The 20,312-nt window shown below is 46.1% G+C and overlaps 1 protein-coding gene across 1 annotated transcript in view; it reads left to right on the top strand.

The window, feature by feature from the left end:
• The window catches only part of LOC146206630 (uncharacterized), a 64,010-nt gene extending 48,510 nt beyond the window's left edge, over positions 1-15,500 (top strand). The window contains exons 2-6 of the mRNA XM_084587051.1: positions 3,762-4,032; positions 5,474-5,590; positions 10,523-10,621; positions 11,138-11,190; positions 15,241-15,500. Coding sequence (XP_084443177.1) covers positions 3,779-4,032; positions 5,474-5,590; positions 10,523-10,621; positions 11,138-11,190; positions 15,241-15,272 — 555 coding nt within the window. The 5' untranslated portion in view covers positions 3,762-3,778 and the 3' untranslated portion in view covers positions 15,273-15,500. The remainder of the gene's footprint in view (positions 1-3,761; positions 4,033-5,473; positions 5,591-10,522; positions 10,622-11,137; positions 11,191-15,240) is intronic.
• The last annotated feature ends 4,812 nt before the right edge of the window (positions 15,501-20,312 follow it).

The raw sequence follows: 20,312 nt of genomic DNA, 5'->3' as shown, positions 1-20,312 counted from the left end.
TCATTATCATCGCTACATATTCTTCTAAGCCGTGTTGCCTATCCTACAAATATTCCATGGTTACGATGTCTGGGATAATGACTCGTAAAATCTAGGTATTGTTGCTTATTCGTTGGCTTTCTGTACAAGGAAGTTTTAAGTTTTCCATTTTGCACTGACACTGTGGTGTCGAGAAAGTCTACTTTTAATTGCGACGACTGACAAGTGAATTTAATGCTAGTATGATGACTATTAAGATGCGAGACGAAGGACTAGGGTGATTCTGATCCATGCTGCCATATCAAGAAAATATCGTCAATATAGCGAAGGTATATAAGTGCCTTTTCCGGAAATGAATTTAGTATATTGGATTCTAGAACTCCCATGAATATATTCGCGTAAGTCGGCGCGAATAGAGTACCCATGCTGGTTCCAAATATCTGCAAATAATAGGATGAATCGAACTCGAAATAATTTAAAGTTAAGACTAGTTTAAGGAGCGAAATATAAACTTCAGATACATGCGGATGAAGGTTGTTGATTAATACTTGCGTCGATACCTTCATCGATAGGAATATTAGTGTAGAGTGTCGCGACGTCAAGTTTGACAAGTATACAATCGTCTGCAAGATTGGGGGTGTTATTAATACGCTCAATAATTTGGAGAAAGTGAGGTGTGTCCTGCACAAACGAAGGAAGCTGGGTTGGGAGGTCTGCTAGGTGGGGATTTAGGAATATTGAGAGGTTTTCTGTCGGCGTATTATTGTTAGAAACAATTGGTCTTCCTGGTATGTCTGCGGTAAACAATGCTTCTGCGGAAACCTTATGGATCTTGGGCAGTCGGTAAAATCGACCTGCTTGTTTGTTTGGTGGCTTAGCAGTCTGGTAATTTCTCTTCTGATCCAAGCAATGAACTGCTGTCACCCGTTAATTATAATTTATTAACGATTCGCTAATATTGGTGTGCACACTCCCAGACACCCTTAGTGTGTGTGTGGGGGGGGGGAGGGGGGGGGGTCTCAGAGGAGATGCCCTCGACTTGCTTGACGAGCTCAGCTGGAAGTCAGCTACCTGTATTGACAAAAAGGGTGGCCGTTTGGTGTCCAGCTGTCGCCGGTTAAAGCCAGAGAAAGGGTCGGGGTCAGAGTTACCAAACGAAACAAACTTTATACAGCAGGAAACGATACAGAGGAATTCATACAAATAACAATACACAGACAAGAGGTTCACAGAAAGGCAATGCAAAGCATGCAACTTAAGATGCTCCAATATAACATAGAGGCTTCACGTCAATAGCATTAGACGAGAAATTCAGAACAAATAAACACCAAATTGTTCACCGGGCACTGTCGCAGAACGACGTCTGGAAAGTGACGATGTGGCTGCTCTTTAGACGTGCGCTGCTTCCTCGCAGATCAGTGAGCTTGTCGAACAGCGAGTTGACCCCAGGAGCCGAGCAGTAGCACTTGATAATCGCTGAATCACTCGCTGCAACACTGTGTCTAACACTGGCTAGCTTGCTGAAGCGACGCGATGTCAATAAATAGGGCACGCCGTGCCTGTCGGTTGCAACGCGCGAAGGCTGGCGCGCACATCCACGTAACCTTCACTGTAGAAGCGTTCTCTCTTCCTACCGCCGAGATGTGCGTCGTCACTGGTCAGCTTCGGCCGAACCTTCTGGAGACATCCAGTTGCTTCTCCAGCCGGGTGAGTCCTCGTCTCCGCCAGGTGATGAGGAGGGGGTGACGCCGGTGCACGCAAGGCTACGCGCTCTCCTCGGGCGGAAAAGGAGACATTTCTCCAGTCTTCTGGAACCCCCTACGCGACGCCATGCGCGCGCTTCTTTTGCGCTGCGCTGACTCAACGAAAATGTGCTCCGATTTCGTGACAACAGCTGTATCCTACCGGTACACATCTATGGGGAAGAAATGTGGTGTGTAATGAAAAAGTTGAGAACAATCAAGTGAGCTGTACAAAAGGAATTTGATATCCACGAGTAACTTATAATTAAGCTAGATGGATTTTTAGTGAGGTGCGGATTTAAAAAAATTCAATTCGTCTGCTTCTAACATGGCAGGTGGGTGTTATGACATCTTCAGCTATACTAATGTCGCTTTGTTTCAGTTTTGATTTAGAGTACAGTACTGTTTATTCTGTCTTGAAACTTGTGAATTTTACAATAACAAGATGGTTTGTGGAAGGATGGTGTTGTTCTATAGGATGCATTCAATTGACATCACGGGGGCTATTTTACCATACAGGGCACAACTTCAGCAGTGCAGTCTGGAGCAGGCAATGATAAGGCGATTAGATACGCTCAGTCTTTCGCCATGCTACGTGCACCACAAAATAGCCGCCAGTATGACGTATAAGCACACTCCCTACTTTACGCGCATGTTTAATATCAGCAGGAGATAACTATAGTAGTCGAGACACTTGGGTGGATCTTATCACTTTCACTTCCTTCTGTGACCACCTTTTGGGGGGCAGGGATCCCGCAAAATAGCAAGTGTCTCAACGGCTTCTATCCTCGAATTTTCTCTTATGGGATTGCAGGAGCTCGCTTAGCTTCTGATGAGTGTCGACTCGATTGTGCGTTCTATACCTTCCTTGAAAGTGGATATGGCTTATAACTTCCTTTCAATGTCAGCAAACCTACTGCCTATACTCTTGAGAACCGATTAAATATTTTTCTGACCTTGACCAACTTCGTCGATACCTTCCTTCAGTTCTTGATTGCTGGTCGCTGCTGCAACCGGCTCTGGCCGGATTCAGCTCAAGAGTGCGAATACCTTTAAAGGGGTCCTTCCAACCAATGGCGTTGTCTGGTTCTCAAACTGTAGACGGTAATTCCCTTGCGTTTAACCGCAGGTGAATGGCAGCTAGGTGCGCCTCGTGAAATGAGATTAACGGAAGCGTCACGGCAGCCTGTCGACACCAATGGCCGAGGGGCCTCCTTTGAGGTGCATTTACCGCAGCGTTATTGGGGGTGGCAGTTCTTGGAGAATGCTCAGTATCCAACTGCACTGCGAAATTTATTCTACCGGGTTAGCTGTGCAAGGTTCTTTAGGAGCCAGGGAGTTTTTCAGTTTGTTAATTTTATATTTACAGGGGACCTAGCAGTGCTGTTGGCATGATTACTGAAGTGCGCAGGACATTGCTATATGTTTATATCTGGCGTGGTTTGATACGCGAAAGATTCGAAATGAAGAATTACAGGAAGCACACGTGACGTCGGGGCATCAGCTTTTAACTTGATGGGGCAAGACGTGGGTTGGGATGCATCGTATTTCAAAAACGGGCGCAAGAAGAATGGGGGCCAGTGAAGCATGCTTGAAGAAGTCAATGGTGGTATGTTGGTTTTACATGAAAGAATATAGTGAGGCTTAACGTACCAGAGCGATATAGGCTAAGAGGGGCGCCGTAGTAAACGCTCCGGAATTTCGATCACCTGCGGTTCTTTAATGTGCGCTGAGATCACACAGTACACAGGCGTCTTTCGTTTCTCCTCCACCGGAATGCGATTTCCGCGGACGGGTTTCAACCGGCGTCCTAGGCTCTAAGTGCCCCAACCCTTTAGCCACCCGTATGCGGGGCCCGGCTTTAATGTTAGTTGTAAAATAGCCAGGTAGGTCAAGTAGCCTGTAGTCAGCTCGGCTACTATTTCATCCCCCAAAGCAAGCGTACTGCATCCTTGTACGGGCAATAAATTAAAAAAAAAAAGCACGTGTGCATGGAAATCCTAGCCACCTCTGGGCCTCAAGATGCCGCCTCTGTTGCAGAGCGCACACGAGCGATCATGGCGGCCCTGGGACGAGCCGGCCTGTTGCTGCTGGCCAGCGCGGTGGTGGTGGGCTGCGGCCTGGCCAATGGCGCAGACGACGGGTCCATGGGAGTGGGACCCGCGGGGGCAGAACGCCAGCACCGCGGATTCCAGCAACTGCGCCTCTCGACAGCGCGCGGCTTCGGCAAGCGTGGCACACTGCCCGCCATCGCAGCCCTGCTTGGGCACCACGTGGCCCTGCACCGACTACCCGCTGCGCAGCAGCCCGTGTAAGAACCAGTGGGTCAGGCGACAGAGCAGACGAGTACACCTGCAGAAAACAAGCCACTTTGATTATTCCTGCTTACTGCGCAATTTCGTTTTACCCCTGCCTTTTGCGCACTGTCGACTCACATCTGCGCTTTTCAGGTTCAGTGGTGTAGTGAAATTAAATCAGCGTAGATAGGCAAAGCAGAATCATGTGCCTAGAAATAGTATGCAGAAAAGTATTGTCCAACAGCCTCGGATATGAATTATGGTTTTGTATATCTAGATACGCAGGGTGAGCTTAACTTTCGATAGAATCTCGAAGAAAATATCTGTATATGCACTTTGTACAACTCCCCCAAAGTTAAGAGAGCGAAATGAGAACATTCTTGAAGACCTAACATCGCATGTAAAACGAGACCTGAAACGTCTTCTTCATCAAGCAAGAATTGGGTTCTAAGTACAGCGAAGTTGAATCACGTTTTTCTTATTCAAAATAACTGCACGACTTACGTTTCCAATAACTTTCCAATTTCTCTAGTATGAAGTTGCTTAAAGAAAGCAAAAACACATATCACAAGGCTAATCATATGAAAAGTTGTTTCGTGTCGTCTTTTTCGATCCTTGCACGCGCTATCAACTGGTACAAAAGTTGATAAGTGTAGAAGATTAGTATTTCTGTTAACTCGCGATTTATCGGTTTCATTTATTTCAAGTAAGCCGCTCTCCGCAACCGCGCTGTTGCTGCTGGCTACAGGAGCGGAAACGGAAGCCGATACAGCGCCCTGCCTGGCAATTCTTTCTGGGGTATGGGCTGAAAAGGTGCAGAACTACTGTGCAGGCCCAGACGACAATATTTGTTATCACACGAGACCGGCATGCTCCAGAATATTCGCACGCGCGAGTTTGTTTCGAAAGCAGAGTCATTTAGCGTCGTTAGGCATGCCGATTTTGCGCCTACACCCTCTGACTATGTGTGAGTGAGGTCCCTAATTTGGGACTCCAGTGGCTGCCGCTACTATCCGTGCGCGTGTCACGAGGGCTCTTTTGGCATCGAGTCCGGAGCTGAATAGGGCACCAGTCAATAGTTGGCACTGCGTTTGGGTCACCAGGCCCATATTTTTGGCAGATCCAGAAGTACTGTATACTCGTAGACAACGTTCTATGGCTCTACACTGAAGGCTAGTCAAGAGAGGGAAGGAAACGGGCTTTTGATCCCGTCCTGTGGAGAAGGGCAACTCTTGCTGCGCACCGCTACTACGAACTATGCACACCACGCCATGGGGGCCTCTCACTTTCCCATTTCTAGTTAGCCTTAGCAGAAAAGCTTTACGGCTCTCTTGTTAACGTTCCTGGCTACGTGACTGCACTTACGGCAGATGTGGCAGTGACGCATGCAGACCCAGTTCACTTGGCCTACTCCTGACTCCGTGTTGCTGCTTACCTGCAACTTCTTTCCCGCAGAATCAAGAAGGGCTTTCGCAACATGAAGATCTCGACGGCCAGGGGTTTCGGAAAGCGCACCGACCCCGACACGTCGTTTTTGCTGGACAATGACGACTTCGACCCAATTGATTACAAGTAAGAACACCTAATGTAATCAGTGTACCTCTGTGAGGCTACTAAAGACTGAAATGTCGACTATACATTTGTGCAACAAATACAAACTAGTGGCTTTTTCGGCAGTTTACTGTGGTAACAGACATTGTGGTAACCAATGAAAAATAGAGGTATTGGGGAGTGCCACAGTCTTGTAAGAAAATTACATTAATATCTTTGTGGATGCATTGGTGTTCACTGATAGCGCAATATACGGCTAATTGTAGAACTGAACTAAAAGCCTTTATCATTGCCTGATGTAAATGATGATGGCCACGAGTACAAAAATATCGTCCCACTGCACCCAGGCGTGAGAAATATCTATAGTCTTAGATCAAGACTCTGTTTAATCTTTCATAGAAAGTTGCAGAGAGCCTATCGTACAAGCAGTGACAAAGCATATTCATTTCCATCCAGAGATAACGTTACTGCTTGTAAAGGCTTTGTCGAGGTGATCAAAACGAGAAAATACCACTTTTCACAAAGACCCCTTTTGGTGCGTTACATGTGGGTCAGGGTTTAGAAAATACTGGCGTTTACAACAAACATAATTGTTGATTGGCAGGTTAGGGCAGTGATAATATGGCGGAGGGGTCGTTCCAGTGAGACGCTGCTCGAAAAAGGAATCAGTTGGTAACGACAGTAACGGCTCTGCTTGGTGGAGGTGCGCAGATGTACTTGTCTTAGTGGTGAATAAAATAACTTCTGGAACAAGAAAAGCTTGCCAACGCGACGGCGATTAGACAAACCTGATTGCAGATTAAATATAATATGCTACTGTGTTATGAGTGCGCGGAGTGAGCGAACCTGTCTGCTTTCGGCGGAATGTATTAAATATTCCCGAGCATAGTCCCAGGTAGTCGACACTTATACATCTCACTCATAAGAACTAAGCAAAAATAACTGTAGTAGTGTTGTGGAGTGTTGTGGAGCTTGCCGCAGGTGACCTTTAAGGAGCGTAGTATTTTATTAGGCGATAATATCTAGTTAGTCACATACAAACGCGAGGATGAGAGATGGTTATACCCAAGTATTTCTACGCCTGGACAAGGTCAACTGTAGTCATTGAAAAAGGACATAGGAAAACAAGGGGGGAAAGACGTATGTACTTACATTTTGTAAGAATGAGTGTTTACAGGAGGTGCTCAGATAACTTGACTGGGGAAGTTCGCGGATAAAATCTGCACAAATGTTGCGCATGGCTTAGATCTGCCTGTAGGCACTCTTGGTCAGAAAGGTTGTTCACTAAGCGTTAAATAACGCAGTCATCTGCGAACAAGCGGAGGATACATGCTGGCGTAACTCGTTAATGTAAATGAAAAATAACAAAATAGCGAGAGCGGAGCCCTGCGGGATACCGGGAGTGACCTGAAAATGGTTGGAAGATTGATTAATTAGTGAAGACAGACTGAGAGCGACGCGTTAGAAATTAATTAATCAGTGCTATGGTATTTGGATGTAGGTTCGGTTGGAAAAGTTCCTGAGAAAATCATTGGTAAGGTACTTCGTCGAATGCTTTTGCGAAGTCTCAGAAAATGGCGTCAGTTTGTAGATTAGTATCAAGGTTGGTGTGAAAGTCATGAAAAAAAAAAGGCCAGTTCAGTTCGCACTAAAGACTCTTGCGAAGTTTACGCTGTCACCGATGAAAGAGGTTATTGTAATATAAGGATTGTATGATTTAGGAGTAAATTACATGTTCGAAGATTTTGTATAGTACACTGCTTATGAAATGGAACAATTAAAAGACAATTCAGTGGTAACTACTATGTAGATGGGAACAATCGCCTCCTTTTTCAGGCGTGTGGTATGTTTCTTTCTCAGAGTGATCGCGACAACAATGAACGGAATACTAGAACAGGCGAGATTAGTGTTTTTCAAAAATTTTTACCTACTACTATCTGTGCCGATGACTGATGGATTTCTATTTTTGTTCTATCGAGTATGCACGAAATTACACTAGTGCTGACTTTTATGGCTTCCAAGGCTGTAAAAATAAGTGGCAATGTAAATCAGAGTGTTTAGGATTCGTCACTAACAACGGCTGAAAATGTAGTGCTGATGCCCTTTTCTTTTCTTTTTTTTTTTTTTCAGGTAGAAAGAATTCAGAGCAATCGGACACATTCCCACATTTTGCATGCAGCTCTACAAATTGTTCATGCGAAATATTAGAGTGCCTAACAAAAGTTAAGCAACTTTTGCACAATTGGTCACTGCGCAGTCCATGTGTAATATACCCAGAGCGAGTCGGATGTACTAACCGAAACAGAAGTATCCAGGACGCATGAAGGGCGACCTAGAAATCGCGTGGTTTTGTCGCCACGTCTGAGAGCGCTTGAGGTCCGTAAATGGCTGCTGTTACCGTTTAAGCGTCGGTACCTTCCTCGATAACGCACGTTTGCCAGGCGGTGTTCAAACTTTTCAACGCAGCGTACCACTAGCGCTTTATCAGACATATTTTACTTCATTTTACTCACCGCCTGAGTTAATATGTCTATTACAGCCCTCTTTGTGCTGCTTGAAGTAGGCATGAATACGGGCCATTATTTTTCTGACTTACCCACTCAAATGTTTCACCTTATGTGGCTTTTCTGCAAGTCTACTATTACTGCAACGGTGCACGCTTTACAGGCAACTGCGATTGTTCAAGATAGCACTAGCGATCTCGAATTGTGCGCCAGAAGTGGTTTTTATGGATTCCGGAGAGTAAAAGCAGAGCGAGTGTCTTCTGTAATTATTATGCTGTTACATAATATTGCGCCTGCTTCAACCAGTTGAATTCCAAAATTTGTGTCATGTATAGCTTAGTCTCTGCGTCGCAGGCACAACACTCGGTGTGTTGGCCGTTTAACGGTATGTTTCAAGGAAAACGCGGTGCTGAGTTCACAACTCATAGCTGCGCACGCACGACTTGAGCAAGAAAGTTAATCGCCAGGGATGACCAGGGCTGTAATAGCACGCTGTGGACTATTCCAATAGGTGGCTGTCATCTGTTGTCGAATATATTTAGAAATTAGGTACCATGGGGCTTATTTTCTTTTCGCTACCTGCCATATTTTTTTCGCGACGCAGCGCCCTCCTAGCAAAATAAGAACGAGAAAACCGCAGCCATAATACCACAGCTACTAAAAAATTATTTTCTGCGCTCATTTCACATGTCAGGTTCGAGATGGTTTGCGCGGCTTGTCGCAAGGGACACGATATATAAGCTTCAGCCAGTCGCGGCACATTGCATCCCAGCGGTAATAAAAAACAACTTCTAAGAAGTTGCATACATATTTCTACTCGAGCGTGCAATAGCGACATACTGGCGCGCCGACCGCCACTGCCGCAGAGCGCGTGATTCGAAATCAAGCGTGAGCAGTGCGAAATTGCCGCATGCGTACGTACCTATCATCTGTGACTAAAAAGGAATTTGAGATGCTATGATAAAAACGCAGTATATTCATAACTCGTGTTTACTGTCTGCCCCCCTCCCCTAGTGAAAGGAAATTTAATTTTGAGCTATTAAGGTTGGAAACAACGTCGCTGTGACGAAACAGCTTTTCATCGAATACCTCTACGAGTAAAAGGCCACTGTCACACAAACTTTTATTGCTCTTAGTTGTATAATTTTCCCCATGTTAGTATAACACTGTTGCGAAATGAAAATGAAAATAAGTTTCAAAGAATGGAAAAGAGGTGTAACTGTCTCACTTCCGGGTGAATACCTCAACCGCGCCGTGTAGGAAGGGAGGTATCGAAGTAGAGAAGATAGAGAAAACGCTCATAGCGGAGGGCTCCAAGTTCATTTAGACCCCCCCCCCCCCCCCTTCCCTTGGTTCTTCAGTGCGGTTACGAATACTTTTCCTTTGAAAATTAAAAGATTACAGCACAGATTATAAGAAGCCCACATTAGTCCTGGTCTTCAAACTCTTGTGAGTAGGCCGCGGGCTAATATATTCACCGTTATTCCAGAAGGCATCATTTGTCTATAGTACAAAAAGGAATAAAGAATAAAAGTGTGGTGGCGCGTTTAGCACCGCGCCCTAGGAGGTGAAGTGTTGTGGTGGCGCGTCAGCGTCGCGCGCTGTGAAGAAGAGGAACAGGCACGCAGTGGGCTTGAATAAATCAGTTTTGATGGCGGCTCTTGTGGAAGCAACATCTTCTTCCACAGGGGCAAGAAATGAAGTTGCTATTAGATTCTGTTGATTCTTATCGTGATCATCAACTTCTCACTTAACTTCTTACCTACATTCGAATAAGGACACACGGTACTCGAACATTAGACAACGCACTACATGTATAAGGCAGAAATGTTCACCATCACGCACTGTGATGCGACAACCGGAGGACATTTCCAGATGAATATCTTTGTCGGGGGGCACACAAATTAAATAAAAAAAGTTACACTCCCAGGAAAGTTATTTTCTCAGTAGCATTCAGATCACTCCACCTAAGCTATTCCAAGATTTGACAATTTCGTAGTTCACAAATAGCCTTTCTTTACTCATTGCAACCTGGATGCGCTTCAGATAGGAGTTCAACACTCATCCGTTACTTTTGTTTTTGCTTTCCTATTGCCGCCTACCTCGATGCTTTCCGAAAATAATGACAGACAAAAAATGCCTCAACTTGAAGCCAGTCTCTATTTCATGTCGAGCGTGAACAAAACGACTAGTGCTGCCACGCGAACTCAGCGATCTTTGCGCACATATTTGCTACGTAACATGATGTAGTACGTCTCAAGGGGGGGTTTTCCCACGGAGTCCACACTGGGAGACAGATCGGGGCTCTTGTCGGCCTTCAGGCGGGGGCCGGAACATGACACGGCGCGGGCCAACTGACAAGCAATTGTTTGCATTCAGTAGATGCACGTGTTGTCAGTATTATTGGCGCTGTGTGGTTGAGAAGATTCGCTGTTCTTATTTTATCCAGGAGTAAAAGGGACATCCGCAGGATCAGCTTATCTACAGCCAGGGGATTTGGCAAGAGATTAAGTCCCGGATCATCTGACGAGACCTACCAACCTGCAGGGTAAGCGATGCTTGATTTTTCGATTTTTAATGTTAAATATTAAGAAAAAAATGTTTTGTGCTGAGCACACCTTGTATCCTTTCATAACGGGATTGTTCTACAATAGTCTCCGATAAGCATAGAATATCTGTTTAAATGGCAGATACGCAATCCTTGACCGCCGGGAAAATAGCCCATATGTTAAAAAAGTTAGCGCGTTTACTATAGTGCAGGTAACAAAATCTAGAAATATTCATACAGTACACCACGTTTGCAACAAATCTCCACTTTTTAACTTGCCAAACGCCAAAATAAAACATTACTACGCAGGCGTTTAACGACTTGGCGCTCCTCTTACATAAAACTAACGGCGAGATTTAAAGTACGAGATCAAGTACCGTGCAAGTTTACCTCTGCTTACCTGACACCAAGAAGCGAGGGGGCCAAGGGAGAGAGTGGGAAGGGGAACAGACTCTGGAAGGCCTTGTGTGCAAAGTTTAGACTCGCAAACATTCTTTGGTGGCGCGTGTCTCGCAGGCAACCAGCCGCTACTTGGCTAGCAGAGGAAGTGGCCAAGGGAGACCTGAACGGTGAGTGTGCGAGATGTTCTTAACCCAGTATCGTTAAAGGCTCCGTTCTTGTTGTTGTCATTGGGAGCGAAAAATAGCGAGCATGGCTTTGGCATAGTAGTTGGCAGGTGGCATGACCGGGCACTGATTGGTCGGCGCGCTGAGTGACGTCACGAGATCACATAACGTGGTAGCAGCTGTCATGTTGGACAGATGGGAATAGAACCCACCGGGAACCTTGGAGATCGAATCAGGCACGCCACTACTAGGCCTCGCAGGCCGCACGGCTTGGTTAAAGCGGGGCTTTATATTTCTGTCGGGTGGTTTTTGCCTACAACTGCAAGCTAATCAGTGTGTATGAAATAAGAGATGCATATACTAAGAGATTAGTGATTAAGCTAGATGCAAAATGAACGTACGTGGAAGAGGAGCCGCAAGGGGAACCGCAGACGGGAGCAGTTAATGTCCCCCATAGTTTTTTTGTTTTTTTTTTTTTACCTATCAGTGCTGAGTAACTTGCATGCATAAACAGGAATAAATTGAAATGAAATAGCACTTCTTATTTCGCATACCTTAAAATGATTATTGGGCTGTGAAGTAGGGACAAAAAGGTAAGTTGAATACAGTTTCATAAACAGACGACATGGTAGTATTACGAGGACCAGTACAAAATGCAGAAATAGCAAGCCGCATGCTTTCGCTGTCACTGCGCTCCTGATGGGCGAATTCATGCCAGGTCAGTACTACTTCATCAGCACAGGCTCTGGAGAGGCAAGAAAAGCGATCAACAGACCGAGATTTGCCAGTTTTTGCTGATATCTGCATTCTATAGGGTGCTGCTGCTGCGGCGCAGGAGCAGCAGCTTGCTACAAACTCAGATATGGCTTTATGTGGCGCGTTTCGCTTCCTAAGTGGACTTTATGTTCTCCAAAATTACACGTGGGACTTTAGTAGCTTGCTTTAGGAAGCAAAAACCCAAGGTAAAAAAAAAAAACGTTTCTCACTATACAGTGAACGAAGCCCGGCGGAAAGCGTCGAGCAGAACCAGACGACTGTATGCGTCTGAAAGTGGCTATTGCGGCATTTGTCTTTGTTGCAGTTTCGTGTGCTCACGTGTCTGAACTTGGTCGCGTGCGAAGGTTTCCTCTACTTCGTGTACGACACTCGCCTGGCTAGTCATGGCAGCTCACTGCGACTTGGCCTCCGCTATGTGCACGTTAGATAAACACCTGGCCTTGGGTATTTTCTCGGGTTTCTACAGCGTGACAACTACGAGAACAGTTTCAATATCTTCAGTTCGTTGCAATCCGGGCCGCGATACAACTGCAACCTATGTGTGCATGCAGGTCGCATGCATTCAGAAGGAACTCCGAACAGAAGCATAGAAGGCGCCGTTTATCTAGCGATGCAAAACTATCGATAGTACTATCCATGTTAATGATATTTTAACCATAATCTGACTTATCGAAATATCGATGAGAAATAAAAAACTATCGATAGTTCAACTGATAGCACTATATATGGTATTATCGATAGTACTTTGGATAGTACCATCGATAGTAGAAGGCAGCCGCGTGAACTCGCTGCAGCGCAAACTTGGTTTCCCGAGTGCGTGGTAGTTCCGGAGGAGACAGTCTACGCGTCACCGAACTCTGGACCCTGATTATTGAACGATGCGTTGGTGTCACGAATACTCTTGTTGTGCTGGCAACAGCGATCGGAGATGCATTGCTAGCCTCGTGCTTCTGAGCCGCTATCGGGTGGAATTAATAACGTTCGTTGTCTCGTGAGTGGCGTGTGCGCGAGCTGTCAGCAAAGGCGTGTCCTCAAGAAAAAGAGAATCAGTGAAAATCGTGTCCACGCCAGGGCTCGAACCGAGCGCGCACACCGCTACTCTCTGCGCCGACTTCCTGAGCACCAGTCCATAATTTCCCTTGTCTAGCGCAAGGGAGTCTCTCATAGTCTGAGTCGCTTTGGGACTGTAAACCCCATAAACCAAACCAAACCGTGCCTAGCCTAAGGACAGTAAGGTAGAAAGTTGGCCGAATTGGTAATTAGACATGATTGAAAAAAAAAAAAAATGCACTGCGCTAAAAAAGACGACGACTAAACACTTAAAGGTCTGGACAAGCGCAGACTCACAACAACGTTTATTCGAACGGACGAGATATATATACAGAGAAACAAACAGATACACCTGCGCGGAATCTGGCGGTTCCGCGCAGGTGCATCTGTTTGTTTCTCTGTATATATATCTCGTCTGTTTGTTCGAATAAACTTTGTTGTGAGTGTGAAAAAAAAAAAGGTGATTTTTCTTATCGCACAAGCAAATTGACGCAGATGTACCCCGACGATACACGTGCAGTGGTAAGCGTAATGTGAAGTATGAGTGAGAATAAGAAAGGTTTGGCACTCACCTGGAACTTCTTTCGTTCCCAGTGCGTGCCTAGGAAAACATCGGTTCTTGTAATAGAGAGCTTCGACACGCAAGCACGGTCATATATGTGAGAGTAAATAACACTATATGAGAGCCCCCCGCGAAGACGACAAAAGCGTACACCATTTCAACAACGCGCTCATGCATGCTTTCTTTATTTCTTTTTAGTTTATACATATGTCAATGCATTAAAATAGACGTCGGACGGAAAGCAAGGTTACATTGATTGTGATATAGATACACCGAAGTGCACGCGTTTCCTAGTTTCACATCGCCCTCTCGTTTGGCGTCAGTTATCACTGGTTGTTTGAATTGTGCTGATAATAATGCGATAACAGACTAGGAATACATCAGTATACGTGCGGTGCGGAAGTCTCTCATTCCTTCCTCAAGAGAATGTTGTAGGTGGCCGATCAGTGCTTCACGTAGAATGAAATTTTCATCTTGTTTGACGAACGGCTTCGGAAATTACACTAGCCCTAGTCAAAGTCCAGCGCATCGGGCTGCTAACAGCCCAGAATGAGAGAAAAATCAGTTTAGAAAGTTTCACTCTATCGACCCAGCGATCGCGGCTCTTCGGAAAGGAAGGAAATCCTGCCACTGGACGCTGATATGCAAACTGTACAGCCAGCTGCACTCGGGCCACTTAGAAAAGGAGCTTAAAGGCCTCAAACTGAAAGGTGCATCCTCCCGGAAGCCTTCTGTCACGACGTGCCGAATGTTTGTTACCATGTGCCGATTTACGCATAAGCGCTTGACGTAGGTTTTGGCGCCAGTTTGTTGCCATCAGGTAGCGCTTTCCAAATAAATTAGTGTTACAACTGCGTGGGAAGCGCGCATTCACGATCGTTAACTAGTGCTCGAAGGCCTTCGCACTTCGCACCTCCAGGAAATTATTGTCGGTTTGATTTACCAAATTTTACTGCTTGCAGTTGCTGTGCCTTCCACGACTGTTTGTACTAGAGGCGCACGTTTTTGGTCAACAGCTCGTCGTTTTGTGGTTTATCGCCAACTCACAAAAAGGGGCACTTGGTCCAGTTTCTCTGCCGGGGAAAATAACAGAGACGCCCTGTTTGAGAATTGCTGTATTTCGTCTGACAGTTAATGAGCGCTAGCATTATATTAATTACTAGTGACAGTTCCGGTCGGCTCAGGACGTGTGTTGGGCCAGCGTCAGCGACGGCCTCGGCCCGTAGTGTAGGCGTGCATTCTACTTGAGGAGTACAACTTGAATGTGGGCAGTTGCAGCGCACAAGGCGACCGCGAGAAATGCCACCGATTGTTCGAGCAGTAGTGGAAAAGAATACATGGGCGGACGAAAACCCACTGTTACGAAACTGCCACTGTAGCGAGCAAGCAACTGCACTTATATAGCCAATCAATTTCCGCTGCTAAAAATGCAGCCACTACTTCCAAGAGAGAGCAATCAATTTGTTAGCAATATTACTATTGCCTCCGCTATGCGGTAATACACATACTGGCTTCATTCTTTCGTAGTAGTGCTAACAAATTTGTTCGTCAGTGGGGTTGCAATTAACCGCTGTATTTTTGTCACTATTTAGTAGTTTTATCGTTAAAAACTTGTATAGTTTTACAGGATGCTCATGCTTTTTTTTTTTTTTTTTCATTTTCAGATGACGGCCCGGTCTACCAGGACGCCTTCTAAACACTACTTACTTAAAAGCAAGATCGACGAGTTCCAGCTTCGGTCATCGATTGTTTCTTTCTCGTCAGGCCTATAGGGCAAGGCTGTACATACGCAAAATAATGATCACACAAATTTACTAAATGCTGCGGAAGACGACCGCCAGAATATCCCCAGTTCTAAACACTGTACGCTGCGGAGATCACAGCGTACTACTCTTCTGTACAATCCTTACTTTCAAATAAAGATAGAGAACTTGTTATCTCAACCATATGTGCTGAAAAAGAGCACATTGAAGGATGTCTACCAGATTCACCTTTTGAAGTTCCACAGTTTCTTTTCTTGGTTGTTTTCTGCGTACACTAAGCTAAATTTAGCAGGGAATAGACAGAAACTAGAGTGACGGCTTATTGCAACAAAACCAATACTTGAATACTTAAAAAAAAAAAAAAGCGCCACTTAAGCTGCCGTCCAACGTCGCGTGTCTCAGTAATTCAGCATGATCCGAGTACATAGCTATGAATGTCGTAACCCGAACGCAGACTACTGAACCTAATTTTGCCGGCTGCAAGACATCCAAACCCAAAATGCCGTTAGAAGCTCTGTAATGCAGGTTAATGTCAGCATGTCCTAAAGCCTATATCAGTGAAAGAAACAAATGTCAAGTGCTGGACGTGCTCTAGTGACCCCGGGGGCTGGTTCTCAGGAGAGGAAGGGTGGGGTAGTGACATCCTTATACCAAAAAGGAAATAGAAACATCGATTCCTGTGTTTACGTTCTATTTCTACAAATAATTACATGCGCTTTGTTGTTGAACACTAAACGGCGAACGACATAGGTGTTTCGCCATAACTCCTCATTTGAATATTTAGTTTACGGGATAAATATGCATATATAATCATTTTAGATTTATATTACATTTTATAACTGCAATGATTACGCCCTGCAGGCATGAACCGCTAAATCGACTGTCAGTGAAAAGTAAACGACACAGGCATCTATTCTTTTTAATATATGGCATTTCTGATAATCATTTAACATATATAAGTACTGTTATCCGCGGACGCTCATTATACCAAAGAAAATCGGTCCTCCGGTTCCATTTTCTTTTTTGCAAAACGATCTATGACACTAGATGCATCAACACGAACATCCCTGTGGACGTTCAGCAAAGCAAGCCCGGTCAGACGCTTCTATCTTTTTGCCCGAAGCCACGTCTTCAAACGGTGAAGTGTTGAAATGATGCGCTCCGGGAAGGCCCGAAAACGGACGTTTGGGAAGACTCGTAAAGGCTCCTGGGGGAGGAGGAGGAAGAGGTGGGGGAGGACGTCTGCATCCTCCGCCCCCTCCCCTCCATTGGGACCATCTCTGTGGAGGCTGGGGTTTTAGCCCACCTATATAAGCTCCCTCGAATCGCGGCAGTCTCCTCGCTGGAGTTCAGGAAAGGGATTTATCATGGCCACTGACAATACAGCTCCGCGAATGGGAGCCATTGGGATTGTACAGATGTTTGGTCTACAACATGACTACACACTAGTGCTTTGTCATCCGCGGAAGGTCTTGGAAGGCAGGAACTTCTGAACGCTTTTGCATGGAGACTAAGCTCCTTTGTGTTTTGATGTGCGATGCGACTCGTTCTGGTGGTTTACTCGCATCGTATGCGGCGACGGCCAATTTGCACAAGCAGCTGTCTCAGCGATGACATATATGCTGCCATCTCTTTTTTGTTTGCAGCAACACTGCCACAGAGATTCGACGAAGCAAAGTCGGCGGGCGGCTTTGTTTTGCGGAATTGGTTTGGATAACTTTGTCAACTTATTTACTAATAAAAATAACCAAACCTCAGTCTGGCCAGAACAGCAATACAATTTTGGGGTTTTGCATGTGTATCGCGATAAATTCTTCAAATTCGGAATGCAACGAGATGGCGCCACTAATGCCGCAGACAATACAAATACCCGACTTTTGATCGAATCAGGTAAGTACCTCAAATTTGATATAAAATAGTACCGCCGGCCAAATGGCATTTCTGTGCAAAATTTTGAGCTCTCGGTTACAAGTCAAGAATGCAGCGGCGAATACCTCGCAAAGGAAACCCTCTAACCAATGGCATCGACTGAGAGGAACCTCCCAGCAACCGAGACACAAAAGAATTTTCCATTTCTCGTGTCAGTATGTGACAAAGAGCATTGTGTTCGCGATAGGGTTCAATCCGCGGAATAAAGAAAAGAAGCTGCTCAGTCTGTAGAAAAAAAATGGACAAAGGCTGCCGTCGCCCCCTTTCAAGGGGGACCAGCGTCGAGAACTGACGCCATTGGCTGGAGGGTCTCCTTTGACGGGTATTTGCCGCAGCAATCCTCACTTGTATTCAGAGCTGCGGAAACATTTTAGGATGTAATTGGTCAATACTCTATGTCATGCAGTATTTCACATAATGCAGTATCTTATCACTGTATGCTGATGAGTATGTGTGGGATAATTCCCAGTCAAAAAAGCTACAGACGATTTTCTGTTGTCACAACGTGTGGTTTTTGACAGTGGACCTGTTGTGACAGCAGACATTTGTGTATTATTGTCAGAAATTTCTCTAGTTACAAAACAAAAGTACTACAGAATACAGAAGGGTACGACAGAACCTCTTCAGACCTCTAGGAAAGTACTAATAAACAACAGAAAATTTGGACGTTTACGACAGTACTACAGAACGTCGTATTTTCGACAGTTCTGCATCTTTTTTTCGTCTGGGAACAGATTCACAAGCTAGAAGTTAAGCGTGTTGAAAGGCTCATAAGCGCACATGATAATTTGCAAGAAGATCCGACAAACCGGAGCCAATAACGCTGTCCTGTCATACCCTTGACCGTAAGCGGTCGGAGCTGGCCTATCGCGAGCGCTCTGGCCCACGCCACTGCCAGCTTCTTCGCCTTCCTGGTCTGTAGCGCGGGGTCACCGAGCAGCTGTTTCACCTTTTTCGATAGATTGAGGCAAGGATTTCGAGTAAGGCATGTATGTACTATTACCGACAACTATTTTCTTTTTCACGCATATTCCTTTAAGAAACACTCCACTAACAGTTCTTGACTGTCCTCAAGTAAACTTTGTGGTCGGAAAAATGAAGAGAGCAATTAAGTTATTGGGAGGTTGCGGGAGGCAGCGCGTGGGCCCATAGAAAGGCTGCGCGGCGAAGAGACTAATTCCACAAGTTGCCAACGAGAAAAAAGAACCTTCGCAAATATCTTAAACTGACTTGAAAACGCTGTAGCCAAAGTTAGCAAGTGTCTCATCGAATTTCTAGCAATATGTTTTAAGGGAAAATGAGGGCGGGCTAGATCCAGGCCAGGCCTTCCTCGAAAGCCAAGGGATGATTGGCTAGAGATCCGGACCATCAAACTAGCCGTTATACGCAAACTACATCAAAATATGATGCTTTTCTCTGTGAGTGTGAATTCTCGGTAACTGCACATGCTATCCTGCAGTTCGGCGTGGGCGCTCGTATTATTCATGAATTATCTTAGCCGTGTGTACCCTATGTGGTCACGTCTTCCACTTGAACTCTGAAGCGTGCCTTTTATAATTGGTTCACAGGAATGGAAAGGCGCAGTATCTGTCACACTTGCTTCTCTGGACACCTGTATCATGCCGTAAGGGAAGGAAGGAAGGCGGGAGTGAAAGTGGAGCTTGTTGCAAGGGACAACGCCGACGCCGCGAAACCCAGGAACAGGCGCCAAAGAGCTGCGCTCTAAAAGAAACGCAAAACTCCTAGGGTCACGTCCTTCCTACATTACACTGTACACCTGGCCGTTACAACATTGGAGTCAATAGGGACTTCTAGAATAGGGGGACCCTATCGGTTAGGGAGATAGGGTAATAGCGGGGAGCGAATGCATATAAGCAGAACCCAAGCGTGCCTTGGGGTTTTGCGTCAGCGGACGACGGTCACCCTATCTCGGCGAAATAGCTATGACACTATCGTCGGATAGGGTCGGGGAACATAGCGGCGTCCGGCCAAGCTGCGGCCGCTCGCCTCGGCACACATTCGTCATTACCGGTCCATGGTGTCACGCGTTCACTGCAAACGAAAAGCCAACGAAGCTTGTGCTATGTCTCATGATGCCCGAACCACCAAAAAACCCCTATTCTAAAACACGCCGGTCGGCTCGAACATTGCGCCGCGGCACGCTATATTCTTGGGGGCCCCAAGCCTTGGGTTCCCTTATTCTAAAACTCCCTTATGAGTAATGTTGCCTCCCGGCCAAGAGTCGCTGTCTCTCACCCCTCACCTGCAGTGACGTGCCACATTCGCGACTCCAGCTTAGTGGTGCAAAAAAAAAAAAAAAAAAGAGAAAAAGAAGAGGGCGGTCAGTGGCCCTGCCACCGCTCGCCTGTCGCCACGGCCGTACCGCTTTTGTTAGGTGCTCGCCACACATTTCATCAGGTGCTGGCGTGAATGGGCGTCTCACCTGCGACTGCGGAGTCGAGACAGCGCGCTCAAGCTGGTGTGCGCAGTGCCGTCTATGTCTCCCTCTTCGGAGACTCACTGCCTGTCATTCAGCTAGTAACGCATCCTAAATGGCTTTGCATGCTCCGCCCCGCGCCTCGAGGTGCCCTCCTGTCTGCGTACCATCTGCAGCCACTCATGCGAAAAGACTGCCAAGAGGAGCTGGGTTCATAGCCACATACTTTCCCCGACTTCCCGCGCTAATCCGTTGGGCACGTCGGTCCCTTACATCCCTGGACGAGCAGAGCCGGTTGCTGCCCTACAGATTCACTGCCGCTGACCAGCTCAGTGTTAACAGTGGGATCGTGGGCATACTTGCAGGCGTTCTGCGTTATATTGATGGCCATATTCCTCCCTTCGGCGTCACAATAGCCGCCCGGCACAACTGCTGTGACACTTGTGAAGGGTCCAAGTGGTCTCACTCGCCAGCATGTGATCCAGCTTGCACGCCGCCTTGGCGCCGAACGCAGCCTGCGTACACGCCTTGAGAGCCTTGCCAGCCGAAATAGTCATGAGGGATTCTGCAAGGATGGGAATAGTTGCAGCTTTTGAAGAAGTGCAAT

This window comes from Amblyomma maculatum, chromosome 1 (genome assembly GCF_055883805.1).
Source record: "Amblyomma maculatum isolate TAMU_Amacu chromosome 1, ASM5588380v1, whole genome shotgun sequence".
In the NCBI taxonomy this organism is placed as follows: Eukaryota; Metazoa; Arthropoda; class Arachnida; order Ixodida; family Ixodidae; genus Amblyomma; species Amblyomma maculatum.
Note: the sequence above shows the minus strand (reverse complement) of the source record. Positions and strands in the feature narration are given on the sequence as shown.